The following is a 15,579-nucleotide window of genomic DNA, read 5'->3' as shown; positions in this document are numbered from 1 at the left end:
AGTTTCCACACACACACCCCCTCACACACACTTTGACACACATTTTAAAAACTACTTTTCAGTTCAGTTCAATCTGAAAAGGCTTTAAAATGCTGTCGAATAATCAAGCCTGGTGAGCGAATCGACACGTCAGAGAAGCCGATTATGTGGGTTAATCGAAGTCCGACATGTTGACATGATAAATACTCGCAGCACTGTACGGCTACATGTATGTGCGTTCTTGCAATCAGCCTCCATCAAAGAGGATTAGCCGCTCGACTCCAGGGTTGTGCACGTGCTCGGATGTAAAGTGCGTTTGAAAAGCCTCACGGTTCCACATCAGGCCTACATGTCAGGAGGTTGAAGGGTTGACAACAGTGTGCTGGTCACGTTCCTGGAGCGCGTTTTAAAGTTGGATTGGGAGCAGGAGCGCTAAGCCGCTAACCGACAACAACAACAATTAAAACGCGAGGTCGTCCAATTACGTGCATCGATCGGCTGGCTAGCGGCGCAAGCTAAGCTCCGTTACTAACTCTGGATCAACTCCAAACACACTTAACAAAGCCAATCAAGAACAGCTGGTCACTGGTCATCTGAAGATACTCTTGGAAACAAGACGTTTCTTTAGACCTTCTATCAAGTTCAGTTTTAGAATTAACCCATTATTAATGTCAGACTCAAACGTAGCATACTTGCTAAGATGCTAACACTTGATGCTAACACTTAAAGTTTGTAGTTTGGATGAGAGTACGTTTATATTCACTGGTATGAAGTAGGGACGATAGTTGTTGTTGTTGTTGTTTCCGGTGGTTTATTCTGGTTCTGAAGGTTCGGAGGATTTTGTTAAAGAACGAAAAGTTTCCCACGTCAATTAACTGAACTTCAATTATTGACGGTTAAAGACATAAACTTAAAAAAAAACAACTTCAACTGGCAACCGTTGACCTACATTTTCAGGTGATCAGACACAGAATAGTTGACACTTACCTGTTGGTTTCTGATCCATTAACATGGATTATTATAAACACCTACAGTAACACAATGATGCACAATCACAACACAACACAATTTGGCGTCATATTTTTTTTTTCAAATATGCACTTTTTTTGTTTTACTTGAATGAAGAACTCAAGTCAGAAAATATTAATCGTATATTTCGATGAGTAAAAACATTGTTATTAATCTTTTAAGGATGCTTGTGTGATTGTAAATTAAAAAATAAACCACTTAAAAAAGTTATATTTCACACAAATTCAAGCTTAATGATCAGAAAAACATGATCTTTCAGTTAAAAAAAGGTGTATAAAGAGCTTAAACTTATATTTACTGCAAGAATTTGTGTTTTAGCTAAACTGGGTTTAATTCAATATACCAGTAAATCAACTAAAACTAGGTTAAAATGATTCAATATTGCACCATTTGTGATAAAAATCAAATAAATAAATGGAATTGAATCCCTCATTCATGTTATCTGTTCAACCAGATGCTGCTCGAGGCCTTTAGATGTGGTTTGATCTGATCAGACACTTGACCTACATCTTCCAGCCTCTAGCACCACAAACTAAAAGATCTATCCAGGATGTAATCGTGAGAAATAAAATGAGAATATATATAGATTTATTTTCAAGTAGTCCTAAAAAACAGGTTATTACTGCATAGTTTTATTAAAATAGAGATCCAATTATAATTGAGGGAATTTGGTTCATGTTTTTTTATCCATTATTATTACAAAACTCTTCATTCAAAACACTTCAACGGGAGATGAAAAGCAGAAAAAGCAGCGAAAGCACTACTCATGCGACAGGAAGAAGAAAAAAGAGGAAAAAGTCCAGGTGCGTCACCTTAGTCAGCAGGTGTGAAGGTTTCCCTGCAATGTTTCTCAGAATCAGAGAAGTCTCTTTGTCCAGGTACGAGTGCTTTTAGGAGACACAGAGAGTCACAGAGTTGAACCAACGGTGGTGATTGTGCTGCTGCTGCTGCGCGGAAGAAAAGCTGTGAGGTGAAGCCAGATCAGATAAATCGTGGAGAGAAGGTCAGAGATTAGACGACCTGTGGGTGAGACGTCTGTGGATTAGACTGAGAAGTTAGAGGAGAATTGAGTCGATGGACCAGAAATGTGTGATTCAATCCATTCTTTTTTTTTTAAATCGCACAAAACAACTCAATAATAGTCAAGAGCTACTTGATTTGTACAGTTGAATTTATTTTATCATTATTTCCCCTCATTTAATTAATACTTACTGGTTAATAAATAAATGAAAACGATTAGAAAATAGAAAATAGAAAATATTATTTTATATACAATAGAATAAACCTTTGTTTTTATTTTTTCACATTTTTAGAAAAATAAAAACAAAAATATTACATTAAATAAATGGTTCTATAAGTAATTTAATCAATTCAAACAAATACATCATTAAACCATTATTTTGTTCATATTACACATTTTTTGAAAAATAAAAACAAATATATTACATTAAATAAATGGTTCTGTAAATCATTTAATCAATTTAAACAAATACACCTTTACACTTTTTTTTAAAATTCTTTAATTCATTATTTTTTTATATTACACTTTTTTTTTTACACCAAAACTATCAAATAAAACATGTATTTTAACTGTTTTACAATGATCTAAGTCCTGTTTTGGGTAAACCACGACCGTGTCTCTATAAACCTACATCTAAATGCTAGTTTGACGTAATCTGATGGTGATTTTTGTCAAAAAAAAAAGATGTGAACGTTTCATAACAATTTCACGCTGATGGACAGATTATTATTTTTTTAACATTCAATTCCAGATCAACGCTGATCCTGCATCTGAGCCTCAATCACTAGAAGTCATTTGATAGAAAGCATTAGTTTGCTCTTGATAACCACAGCTTAAAAAAATAATATTTAGGTCACACACACACACACACAGCAACACACACACAAACAAACACACAACCAGATTTTCCCCTCTGGGCCAAGATCTCGCTGACCCCGGTGCAAGTGTGTATCAAGAGCAGACGGATGCTATAGATCCCAGTTCTGCTATAAGACCTCAAATAACTGACCGTAATAAACGACTTGCAAACGGTTAAATAAGAATATATTTTCAAATCTCTGCTCCCTTTTAGTGAATACATTTCTGGTTTGTCTATTTTTTTTTTACTGACCTTAATATTCTCCGAGAAGGAGCGTGAGATTCAAACTGCAGCACTTTTATAATGAGCTGAACTCGTGGGAACGAGCGCTCAAGGCAAGACTTGTGCAGCGTTTTTCTTCTTCTCCATGTTTTTAGTGGATGCTCAAGCGATTACCTCTTAATAAACACAACGTATCTGACTTGAAGTCTTCACTGTCACTTCATCATCATCTTTTTGACTCGTCCTAATCTGTCGATGCCTGTCACCGACTTTTATCTTCGCCCTCGTCGTTCATTCAGGGTCAGACCGGTCTCGCCAAAATAGTATTTGGAGCGATGAAAAAAAAAAAAGGTCAGCGTGTGATTATGAAAGGGAACAATCGGAGTGAAAACAAAACCCCTGGTACATGTTTTTTTTATCCTCCTCACAGTCGATTCAGGAGAGATTATGATGCTTTTCTTTCCGTTTCAAATCTGGGACAGTCGCTCTGAGGTTTGGCTTCTGCGAGGAGCTGGAGTCGAAGATTTAAAGTAGCGACGGTTTAGGGCGAAGAATATTGTCTCTATTTGTTTGGTCACGAAGGAAATAAACATTGAGTTTTTAAAGGTAATGATCTACATCTGTTTATTTAGGCACATCTTATGTAAGCATGATTATTATCCACCACTGTAGCCTTCTTTATGATGGTTATATCAGACATATTGATACTCTGGCTCGGGGGCCAGGAGCAGATTATACAGCCTGAGCTGAACTATTTCCTGTAATAATAATAAAATGTTGTTTTTTTAACTTAATGGCAGCTCTTTATTTCATACTTTGGTGACTGGAGGGAATTTCCAGATTGAAAGACAAGAAGTAATAATGCATTAACAAATATAAATGTGTATGTTTATTTTTAGAACTTTAATTAGTTTAATCCAAGTTTTCGATCTTGGATTTCCTTTTCGTTCAATATATATATTTTATAACTGTTATATTATCTCCATCATTGGTACTTCCTCAATTGCTGTTAATTTTGATATTAGTAGTTTGTTTGTTAAAAAAGGAGTATTACTGTGCAAATGTATATATGATTATATTATTGTTAATAATCAAATTATTTGAAAAAGAAAAGATGTTATATGTTAATAATATAACTAATGCTCTTAAATTAATCTAAATCAATACTAAATTGAGCTACAGATCCACCGATTTGTATTATTTCTATATTTTTTTATTAGCGTTAAAGGTTTCGAACAAAATAAAATGTTCGGCCCCAACATCAATTTCTTAGTTTTACTGTTATTGTTATTATTAAAGTAATTTATAATCTTTGTTCCTTATCGCTCGTACTAAATCTGTATTTTAGAACATAAGGGTAAAACATTTCAAAGCATGTTACGAGTCTTCCTGTTTAATAATTCATATTTAGACGAGACGTATTAATTGAAGGTATGAATAGGTTTTAAGTAAAAATATTGAAGAAAAGAATGTCACATTCCCTTTGGTTGATAAAAACGATTAAATATTTGATTGATTTTACGTAAATCTCGGCAAAAAGCTGACCTGACCTACATTAGCTGTTAGCTATGCGCTAACAAAAGATAATCGCTAAGAACACATTTGAGATTCTTTCATATATGTATATACTTCTTCTAAAACAAAGCAAGTTTAAAGTTAAATTCTTATTAAAAGTATTTTTCCCAGCAATTATGTGTGATATTTTAGCCTTTAGCCAATAGATATTGACTAGAAATACGATGATTTTCGCCCTCAATGAAAACCTTTATTAGCTCGAGCTCAGGATCTAATCCTCGTATAAACAGCAGGTGCTCGTGTCAGACTCATCCAACCGGGTTCATACCTCCATGACACCAGGACCGGCTCCTCCCACCGAAGGTCCAGCGATCATCGGATGATTCTCAGAGTCTTCCGAGCGCAGGACGCTGTCCAGCGAGTCCATGGACGAGGCCGAGTTGACGGAGATTCCGGAGGCGGAGGTGATGGAGGAGCGCGAGGAGTGGACCATGGAGCGAACCTGTGGAGACGTAACGGTACAAGATTCACTTTCTTTTTCTCGCGACTCCGAGTCCAGCTCAGACTGATCCATTTTTAATGTCAGCTTCTCTCGAGTGATGGTCTAAAGTGATGGAATCTCCTGAAAACAGCAACCTGGTTCAGTTTAACATGGAGATTAAAGACAACACTTTAAAGGCCTTCCTTCATTAGGTTTGTTGTTTGTTGTGTTATTGTTGGTGCTGCCTAGAAACAATATTTAAAATGTGTTTATTATGGTGTCATGTTTATTGCTTTATCTTAAGTCCAAATGTTTTGTGTGGAATAAATCAGTAGCATCCGAATATTGAATGGTTCAATTGATCAAATGTTTAAAATAAAACGATATTTTCAAATGTGTTATTGATTCTTTTTTGTAATAATTGAAATTAATATCTATAATGAAAGGTTGTTTTGTTGAACAATTGATACATCAATATTTGTATATTTGTATATTAAAAAAATTAAGTTTTTTGTTTTTTTTACACATGCAGTTTGATATTCTAATAGCAATAATAAAAAAATAAAAATAAATTCTATACATTATTATTCGTAGCCTTTTAAATTCAATATAAAAATGTTGGTATAATAGTGCCATCGTACCAGACTAAACCAATAAAGCTCTCAACCAATTATTTAACTTTTTAATTTCGACGAAACTGTAAAACTAGATTGATTTGCAAATAACTTAAATCCTACCGCCATGATAAATTAACGTAGCAAGACTTGAAGTCGACACGTGATCGTGCTTCGCATGATTGGATAAAATCTCAATACTCTCTTGCTTTTGTCTGATGGTGCTTTTATACCAATGTTTTTTTACATGGAATTTAAAAAGCTAGAAAAGGAAAAATACTGAATTTACAATGTTTATTTTTGAATTACTAGAATTTTAAACAAATGTAAAAAATATATATAGTATATATACTTCAAAAAAACAATACTATTTCAATAAAATAATTAAAAGTCTCAACGTCTTAAATCCTAAATTTAACCATTTGATATTTCTTTGGCACTGATATACTTCCCTAGTTTTGGTATATATGTTTACATTTATTTTATTCAAATGCCAACTAGAGTTTTATTTACAATATCTCTCGCACACATGCGTCTCAGTTCACCTCGTGTTCACTGACAGTGCCCACTGATCCGGTGCGTCGATGCTGGCGTTGGGACGACCCCGGGCGTCTCACCGAGGCCGAGGAGGAGGCGGAGCTTAGAGAGTGAGAGGAGGTTTGACGGGCGGCTTCGTCCATGCTGAGCGACGCCTGAAGAAGAAGAAGAGAGACTTGAGCCTGATTGAATACTTGTTTATTTTATCCAGCTCACCTTCTCCAGCTGGGCCGTGATGTCATCCAGACTGAAGTTTGAAGCCAGCGCTGGCCTCCCATGATGCCCTGGGGCGGCTTTGATGGTGCCTGCAGGTGAAGCTCTGGTGCTGCTGCTGCTACTGCTGGCCCCGCTGCTCCCGCCGCCCCCTGCTGGCTGCTGCCGGCTACTGCGACCCGCAGGAGGCTTCTGGCGAATCTAGAGCCGAGAAACCGTTACTATCATCACTAAAGTCTCCTCTGAGTGTGTGTTCACCTTGGTGTCGGTCAGGCCCAGTCGTGCCATGCTGCTGGCGCTGTGTGGCTTGGCGTTGACGGTGGTGAGCTCCTGTTCGATGGTGCAGAGGTCGGCCATCAGAGCGTCCAGATCCACGTTCTCGCCCTGGTTTAGAGCTTCTGCAGACAGGAGAGGGAGGCGATGAAGACCATGTTTCTATGCTTTTGTTTGAGTGAACTTGACCGACCGTTGATGTTGTAGATGGAGAATCTGTAGGAGAAGTTGGCCATGTTGGTCTCCTGTCTGAGGGGGGCTTTCTGCTGAGGAGGGGGTTCGGGGCGACCGTCGTCGAGGCTCTGCAGAGACACATGTGCTTTACTTACAGGGCCGTGAAGCAGTTGATCTGGCACTTTTTGGGAGTAATATCGAACTTTAATCTGATTAATGAAAGACTATTATAAAAAACATTTCATTGGTGTCAAAAAACCTTGAAATCGGTAAGTGTTATATTTCTATTAAAATGTTTTATTAGATCAGAATCAAAAACTTTTATGGCCACAACATAAGATTGTTTTTTTGGTCACAGTACAGAATAAAATAATGAAATTACACATAAAATAAGCTCTTCAAAAAAATCAATATAAATGTTTGTTTTTTTTTAATATTTTAGATATTAAGAAACTGTTTTTTTTTTAATGATTACCTTGTAAAAAAAAAACACAAAGACAAAACAAGACGACTAAACATTATGTCTGGGCAAGTTAACGCTTTTAATTTAATATTAATTTGGCAAACGCATAAACTCTTAACGCATACATTTTTTTTATTGTACAGTAACAAGTGTGGCCCTTATGCAAGATCCTAATGTGTGTAAAATATTGCAGGATAAAACTAAAACAGAGACTTACATTTTTTATTATACAATTATTATTTTACACTACTTTTGAGTTTGACTGTAATAAATTAAAAAATTAAATAAATAAAATAGAACAAAAGAGGATAAAAATGGTAATTGGACATTGAAGTATCGTAAATATATGAATCACCTGTAAACTTATTGTACAAGTATGATGTTAACGGATATTCAAATGAATTAATTGATTAAAAATACGGCTCTTTTAACGTGAAGACTCGTCGTCTGTGACTCGATGATTCATCAGCTGTTAACAGAACAATATTAGTGGAATGTTCACCTGTGTGAGTTTATCAAGTTCCCCCAGCCAGGCTCCAAACATCTTGTCCAAGTCCTGGTCTTCCTTGTCACTGTCCTCTTCTTCATCCTCCTCTCCCTCCCTCACCTCCACCTCCTCGTCTGATAACTGGTCCATCTGGAAGAAAAGAAAAATGTTTTTTGTTAACAATGGCTCCCTCCAGTGGTCAGAAACCTGTAGTTCACGTTTTATTCCCACTTATCTGAATTTTAAAAATGTCTTTCATTTTGCTTTTAGGCTCAAAATAAACATCTTGTTTGAAATAAGTATTTTGTTACAGTTCAAGTAAGTAGTTTAACGACCACTTAAAAGTATAAAAGCAGTAATAAAGACCTAGAGCTGACATGCTGATGGACTCTTTCTTCTAATAAAACATCTGGAAACAAACAACTCCCATTATTTCTGAACCTTAAATACCATAGACATTTTAAAGCACTTTATGAGTTTTCTTGTCTGCTTTTTTTTAATATCTAGCCAAGAAGTACTCATAAAGATTAATGGTATGGAAATATAATTGAAGAAAACAATCTTCGAAACAATGTCACATTTTCTTTTAGTTGATTAAAATGATTTAATATTGTATTTAGTTAATACAATTAAAAGCAGACATGACTTGAATTAGCTGTTAGCTTTGTGCTATCAAAAGCTAAATGCAGCACAACAAATGCTAACAAAGACACAGTGATTAAAAAATAAATATGTGTTGTATTATCATTAAAGTATTTTCAACACCAAATACGTGCCATACTTTTAAAGTAAATGCCGATATTCGAGGGATGAAGACGGTGAAACGTTTACAATAACAACACTTACGCGATGACGACTTTTCTCGGCAGCATTAACAACCATCTCTCAACGCAGACAAACTAGAATAAATATTTGTACGAGTCGTGGATGTTTGAGCCGAGAATCCAGCAGCTGTGGACTCGAGTTTTGACACATTCTGTCCCCGGTAGCATATTTTCGACCAATCACAAAAAATAATAAAGGAGAATATTCAGAATTATAAACGGCATAAATGAAGGTTCTTAGCTTAATTTAATTTCTCACATTTCAGACTCCTAGCCGGGGTGTCGCCCCCCTCACCGACCATCTATTGCAGCCGAAAACATGCATAAAATTAGAGAGTAGAACGACACACTCACAAACACCCTGACGCGAACACACACACACACACACACACCGGCACACTCCAGGTCTGGCTCTACAATTAGACCCCTGTGGTTAGTCTGGTCTGTCATTTGGTTCTGCCCGGCGGAGAGACTGGGCTGCCTGTGAAAACTCACTCGCAGCTGCTCTTCCAAAACAAGCGTCTCCCCCTGAAAACAAATGAGCCTTTATCTCCGCCGACTTCATGTCAGGACGTCTAATAACGGTGAACACAAACATGAGAAAAGAATGTACAAATGGTTGTTAAATCTGTCTTTCTAAGCTCATTAGACAAAAGGGGATTCTGGGGGAAAACACAAAAGCCTTTTAGAATTTAAAATCTGTAACAAACTGCTAATACTTGAAAGTATTTGTTTGTTAAAAAAGCACATGTATTGTTAATACAGACTAATGTATCGGCAATAATCAGGCGATTCACATTACAACACAGGGGAAATGATACCATATATTGTGATACATATCGTGATACTGTAGTCACAAGAATATATTTGTAGTATTATCGAGTACTTGACTCTGGTGTTGCAGTATTTACAGACCACATGACTCTTGACGAAGTCGTAACTGCTTTCATTTGAAACCAAAATGTGTCCAAACATCAGCTTTAAAAGCTGTATCCTCTCGTCCTCAGTCATCACCAAGATCTCGCGATACATGATTTTTCCTTTAGCTGCTGAGGACGTAATGACTGCTGCCATCTAGTGGTCAGACAAACACCATAAATTTTTGCATGAAAATTCTAAATAAAAAAAACCATTGTTTTATTTGTATTATACTCTCTACTTTATTAAATTAATCAGAAAATACTTAAACAAGTCGGTATATATTTTAAGTTTGTTTGTAGCCAAACACATTTTAGCATCTTAATTGTAACATTAATAAACCCCACTGCAAATATTCATAAATATTCAATTATTTCATTTTACACACACTTTAATTATAGACAAACGATAAAAGAACTATGAAGAAAGTGAAATGTGATTTTAAAAAGCCAAGAATAAAAACATTTTTTATCAATAGTGCTGTTTAATATCGATTACGAAATTTTGGGAATAAATGTGTATCGATATGTGTTTTAAGTGTTTTCAGCAACACAAAAATGTATCTCTCATTTAATTGTGTACACTGTAGCCTCTGTAATGTACATGTGTGTACATGTAAATGTTGTCATGTGTTCATTTATTATGTGTGTCCCGAGAATGTGTACGAGTGCGTTTTATCTCCCATAAAGTGCTTTTATGACACGACCTCTTCATTAACTAAAGCACAAACAAGTTTGATTATTTTCACATTTCAAGGGTTGCTGATCATCCTTTCTTCACCGTCCTCGACTCCTCGCCATCTGGAGGGTGTCGGGCGAAGGCCCAGAGCCACGTCTGGGTTTGTTTTAGGTCGACCGCAGATTTTGTTTATAGCATTTGGCCTAAATCTCTGGTGGGTGAGGGAGGTTAGCTCGGTATAGTCAGCAGTGTAATTTCAACGTGTGCTGTTTTTGGAGGATTTTCATATTTCCACACCGAGACCACGAGTGTGACTGAAGGAGCAGAACAGAACACTTTCACTGTTTTCACCTCCTATAAGACATTTAGGTTTTTTACAATGCAGTCGAAATAGTTTTTATAGTAAAAACTTTGCTTTTTTTAAATAAATTAAAAAAAAAAAATTCTATTTTGTTTTACATACATTTACTGTTCTTATGATTAAAGATGTTTTATTATTTAGTTTAGAAATGAATTAATTCAAATTAATAAATTACTAGTTTGCTTTACAAATCGAAAAAAAATGTAATTAAGGGGAAATTTTATTATTAAAATCATCATTATTTCCTAAATTATGGGATAAAAATGATGTTGGTTGTTGCAAAAATATTTGAAAATGAAGCTTAAACTAAGTCGAACCGCAAAAGTATTTTCAACCATTACATTAATAATGATTTAAATCTTCTAAATCTTTCATGATAGCATATTACTATGTACGTATGTACTAATGTATTATATTCTTTAAGTCATGTTTGTTTTCTCATTGGATCCACTTGAGAAGGGGAAGAAAAAAAGAAAAATACTTAAGATAATTAATAAACTTTTCCATTCTCAGATGAATAACTAACAATACAAACAAATATAATACATAGTAATATGCTATTGTGAATGATTTATACGATTAAAATATGTATTAATCTAATGGGTGAAAATAATTTTTCTTAACTTAAGTACATACTTAAGTTAAGCTTCACCTTTATAAGAATAAGGAGGAAAAGGAGAAGAAAAATAAATAGTTACATTAAAATAAAATATATGTACAGTATATATATACTGTACATATATTTTAATACATTTATAACGGTAACTGTGCAATGAGAGTAAATCAGGGTATTATACTGTACATATATATATATATATATATATATATATATATATATATATATATATATATATATATAGTAATATAGTATATAGTAATATATACAGTAAATCAGGGTATTATAGTGTATATATATATATATACTGTATATACACTATAATACCCTGATTTACTGTATATATTACTGTATTACTAAATGTATTAAAATATATGTACAGTATATATATATATATATATACTGTATATATATTTTATTTTAATGTATCTATATATATTTTCTATATATATACTGTATGTACACAGTATAATACCCTGATTTACTCTCATTGCACAGTTACCGTAATAAATGTATTGAAATATATGTACAGTGAATTATACTGTATATATATATATATATATATATATACACACACACACATATATACATATAACATATAACTAAATAAAAGTATGTAGATCAATCTTTATTTTCGTTAAAGCTTCATTAGTAGAACTTAGTAGTCACGAGTCAGATCGTCATAACGTTTTACTGCATTATTGACCTTAAAGTTAATTTTGACTCTGAATGAACAATCTGATCTGACGTCAGCGCGTTTCCTGTTATCAAACCTTCACAACAACAATGAAACTAAACTTGGCCACAAACACAGAGGAAAGTTTCTGCAGTGATCTTTGTTCCCGACTGCTCCTGAACACACCACACACACACTCCAGCAGATCGCTGAGGCAGCAAGTGTGTGTGTGTGTGTGTGTGTGTGTGTGTGTGTGTGTCCGAGTAAACAGTAATTACTCGGCAGCAGCAGCTTCACTCCTCCTGTCTGCCGACTGCAAGGCTACAATCATCCTCCCTTCATACATCCCTCCTTCTTATTAAGTTCCCTCCTCGCTGATGTGATTCTCTTCATCGCATCCGTCACTAAACACTTTCATCAACTGTTTTTAATTCAGCTTTCAAGTTAAACAATGTTATCTCAACTTGAACTGCTTGAAGTTATTTTACTTTCCATGGGCTTTATTTCAGGATCTTCCCTTTGTTTACTTTTCTTTTTAACACGACAGATCACTAATTGTTATAATTATTATTATTTTTTAATTGTATGGAACATTTTTATTTTCTTAACTGAGAAATTTTTTTTTTTACTTTACGTTATTTAATCAATTCACCCAGTTTTTAATTTGTATTTGATTTAAAAAAGGATTTAATATTAAACAGAATATTATTAAAAGTTTCATTTATAAAACGTCATTTATTACAATCATTTATTCATTACTTTTTTTCTTTCTTTAAGCATAATTCCAGATAAAAATGTAAATATATGAATGTGTGAAATAAAAAATAAATGACTTCTGGTTTGATTTTGGTCAAAAACTGTGCCAATTATGTGTAAATATACATTTATTTATGCATTCAACTTATTTATTAATACATTAAATATTCCTTTGTTCCTCCTTCATTGAGAAATCCATCTTCTTTATTTTGTATAGCGTCAGCGAAAATGTTAAAAAATGTTGTTGAATTAAAGACAAAAAAACTAGAAAAAACGTAAATGAACAAGAAGTTCAACGTTTACATTCGTAAATAAATAAATGTTGAAATACCAATATACATTTTTTACAGATTAATAAAATTAAAAATGTATAAATACATAGGAAATGCACCTCTCAACAAAACCAAAATGAAAAGTGATTTATTTTAATATATTAGATTTATCAAAAATTGTAATTATTTGTATGTATTTATACATTTATAATGATGTAATTTACTGTCGTTCATAGGACAGATCATTGCAATGAATTTCCAAATGAAGCCTGCCAGGAATTTGATTGACGGCTCCACCAGACGACCTCTGACCTTCCAACACCTCACTTGGGTCAACCTGGCATTCAGGCAGCTGCCATCGAGGAAACCCACTTGTACAAGTTTACACGTTTATTTTAGGAACAGTTCCCCCCCCCTGTAACTCCAAGAGTCTTCCACGAATATCTTCATCTCTGGAGTTCAACTCCCTGGAGAACAATGTCGAGCAGCTCTTCACTGACTCGAGTCCCTTGAGCAACACGACGTCGCATCGCTTTCCCACAATGTGGAATCACCCGAGGAGTCGTTCCCACGCGTCTATATCAGGACGCCCGCAAACATACGGGACAGTATTTTGGAGCTCGGATGGGTTTTTGCGGAGCGAAGCCACAAATCAGAACCAGAGAACTGGACCAAAGGCCAAACGCACATGTGCATCTCTATGTACTTTTGGGAATTTTTTTTAATTTTAGAATATTTTTGAAGATTTCGAGTCCAGCCACCAAAACATTATGACCATCATGACTTTCATGATTTACTATGAGTTGGTTTGTTGGTGAAGTAAAACCACAACTGAGATTTCAAGACAACTACTGAATCAAAGTCCTCTCATCTGCAGCGGTCAGTACCTGCAGATGGCATCCATCACTAGTTGGAGCATTTTTTAAGTTTTAAGCAAAACTTTAGAACACTGTCATAAAGCTTTTAGTGTTGTAATAACATAATGGGTAAAACCCAGTAGTCAGAGCTAAACTAGAGGAAGGGAGATCACTGTGAAGCATGGTTCGGACAAAAAGAGCTGAGCCAGAAGGCACATTTTTAATCAATGATACTCTTATTCGCTAATGACAAATATATGTGGTAGTTTATCAGTGCCATCAGAATATTGAAAGGTTGAATTTAAAATAATAAGAAAAATAATTAAAAAAAGAACTTTTTATTAAGAAATTCAAAGTTTTTATATTTTAAAAGCATTGTATTATTTTAATTGTTGAATTAAATTATTTGTATATTGAATAATTTTTTTGTTTGATATTCTATTTGCAATAATTAAAAAAAATACATTTTCTAAATTCCATTCTATTTAATGTAGGCTGGTAAATTCAATCTAAAATCTTGGTATAACAGTACAATACCAATAGAGTACCGAGCTACTCAATTGAATTTTCAGCCAATCGTGCGCCTCGCTGACGATCACATGACGACGTACGAGCACCGCTGCGTCAATTCATCAAGGAGGATTTAAAAAAAGCAACGGTAAGATTTCAGCCATCTGCAACTAATGGTGTAGTTTTACAGCTTTGTGTGAAGTTAGAGCGAGTGGATCAGAGCTCGATCGGATTAAGACGGGATTTAACCACAAACTCAACAGATTGATCGATGACATGCGATGAGACTTGACGTCAACAAACCATCTAGAGGGCGCCAAACACAACCTTGTCCAAATCATGGATATATTCAAGCAAAGCTCCAGCTGAGGGAGACATTTTTTGGAAGACACACAGGATACTTAGCACATGAAGGAGCCGCCCCTCATGTTCTGCAACAATGATATCACTTCCCTCGAGACCCCCACGAGGGATTACATCATTTCCTGTCGGGTCTCTGCTCAGGAAGGGAGAATAATGATTTGGGGAGAATCAAGGCGGCCAGAACCGGCTCATGTTCTCGCGCTTCCTCCGATCAGATGTGATGATGTCATTCCATATAAAGAGCAAACAAACACAACTATAAATACATTTCATAGACGCATTGTTTGTCACTTTTGGTGTTTAATCCTGTACGATTGTGAGTTTAATATTCTGCTTCACATCCGTCATTTGATCATTTTTTTAAACCATCACGATAACACATTTTTGTGTACATATTGTAAGATTAAGTAAAAATGGATTTCTTTAAAATAGTGTTGCTCAAGTTTGAATTTGTGTATGTTTCCACTCAAATTCTGTCATTTGTGATTTCTGTTATTTATTGTGTATTTTTATGTTATTGTCCTTTATTGTGTATTAGTGTCTTTCTTTTTCCTCATTTGCGAATGTTTGTTTTTCATAGATCCCTATGATATTGATTTAGTGTATATTCTTTGTGTTCATCTGTGTCATTTGTGTTTACATATGACTTTGTATTATGTACACATCCTGATGTATGCGTTTTAGTATGTGGATTACTAGTATGTGTATTGTCAAGAAAATGGCGATACAATACATATCACGATACCGGGGCAGCGATACAATATATTTCGATCTATGTAGATACTGTAGGAGGAACAAGGATATATGTGTAGTATTGTCGAGTACTTTACTCTGGTGTTGCAGAATTTACAGACCACATGACTCTTGACGAAGTCATTACT

The 15,579-nt window shown here is 34.7% G+C and overlaps 1 protein-coding gene across 3 annotated transcripts in view; it reads right to left on the bottom strand.

Moving 5' to 3' along the window:
- The window catches only part of raph1a (Ras association (RalGDS/AF-6) and pleckstrin homology domains 1a), a 59,176-nt gene that overhangs the window by 14,881 nt on the left and 28,716 nt on the right, over nt 1-15,579 (bottom strand). For 2 of the 3 annotated variants that reach the window (XR_015713169.1, XM_087803820.1), the window contains exons 3-9: nt 7,883-8,017; nt 6,937-7,045; nt 6,729-6,868; nt 6,474-6,671; nt 6,266-6,412; nt 4,954-5,127; nt 1,821-1,895 (exon numbers count right to left, since the gene is read on the bottom strand). Coding sequence is in view for 2 of the 3 variants with exons in the window: in XM_087803820.1 (XP_087659946.1) it covers nt 1,821-1,895; nt 4,954-5,127; nt 6,266-6,412; nt 6,474-6,671; nt 6,729-6,868; nt 6,937-7,045; nt 7,883-8,017 (978 nt within the window). In the remaining variant the exon portion in view is untranslated. The remainder of the gene's footprint in view (nt 1-1,820; nt 1,896-4,953; nt 5,128-6,265; nt 6,413-6,473; nt 6,672-6,728; nt 6,869-6,936; nt 7,046-7,882; nt 8,018-15,579) is intronic. The other variant, XM_087803821.1, reaches the window with a different exon arrangement.

The sequence above is a fragment of the Callionymus lyra genome, chromosome 12 (genome assembly GCF_982586985.1).
Source record: "Callionymus lyra chromosome 12, fCalLyr1.hap1.1, whole genome shotgun sequence".
Lineage (NCBI taxonomy): Eukaryota > Metazoa > Chordata > Actinopteri > Syngnathiformes > Callionymidae > Callionymus > Callionymus lyra.
Note: the sequence above shows the minus strand (reverse complement) of the source record. Positions and strands in the feature narration are given on the sequence as shown.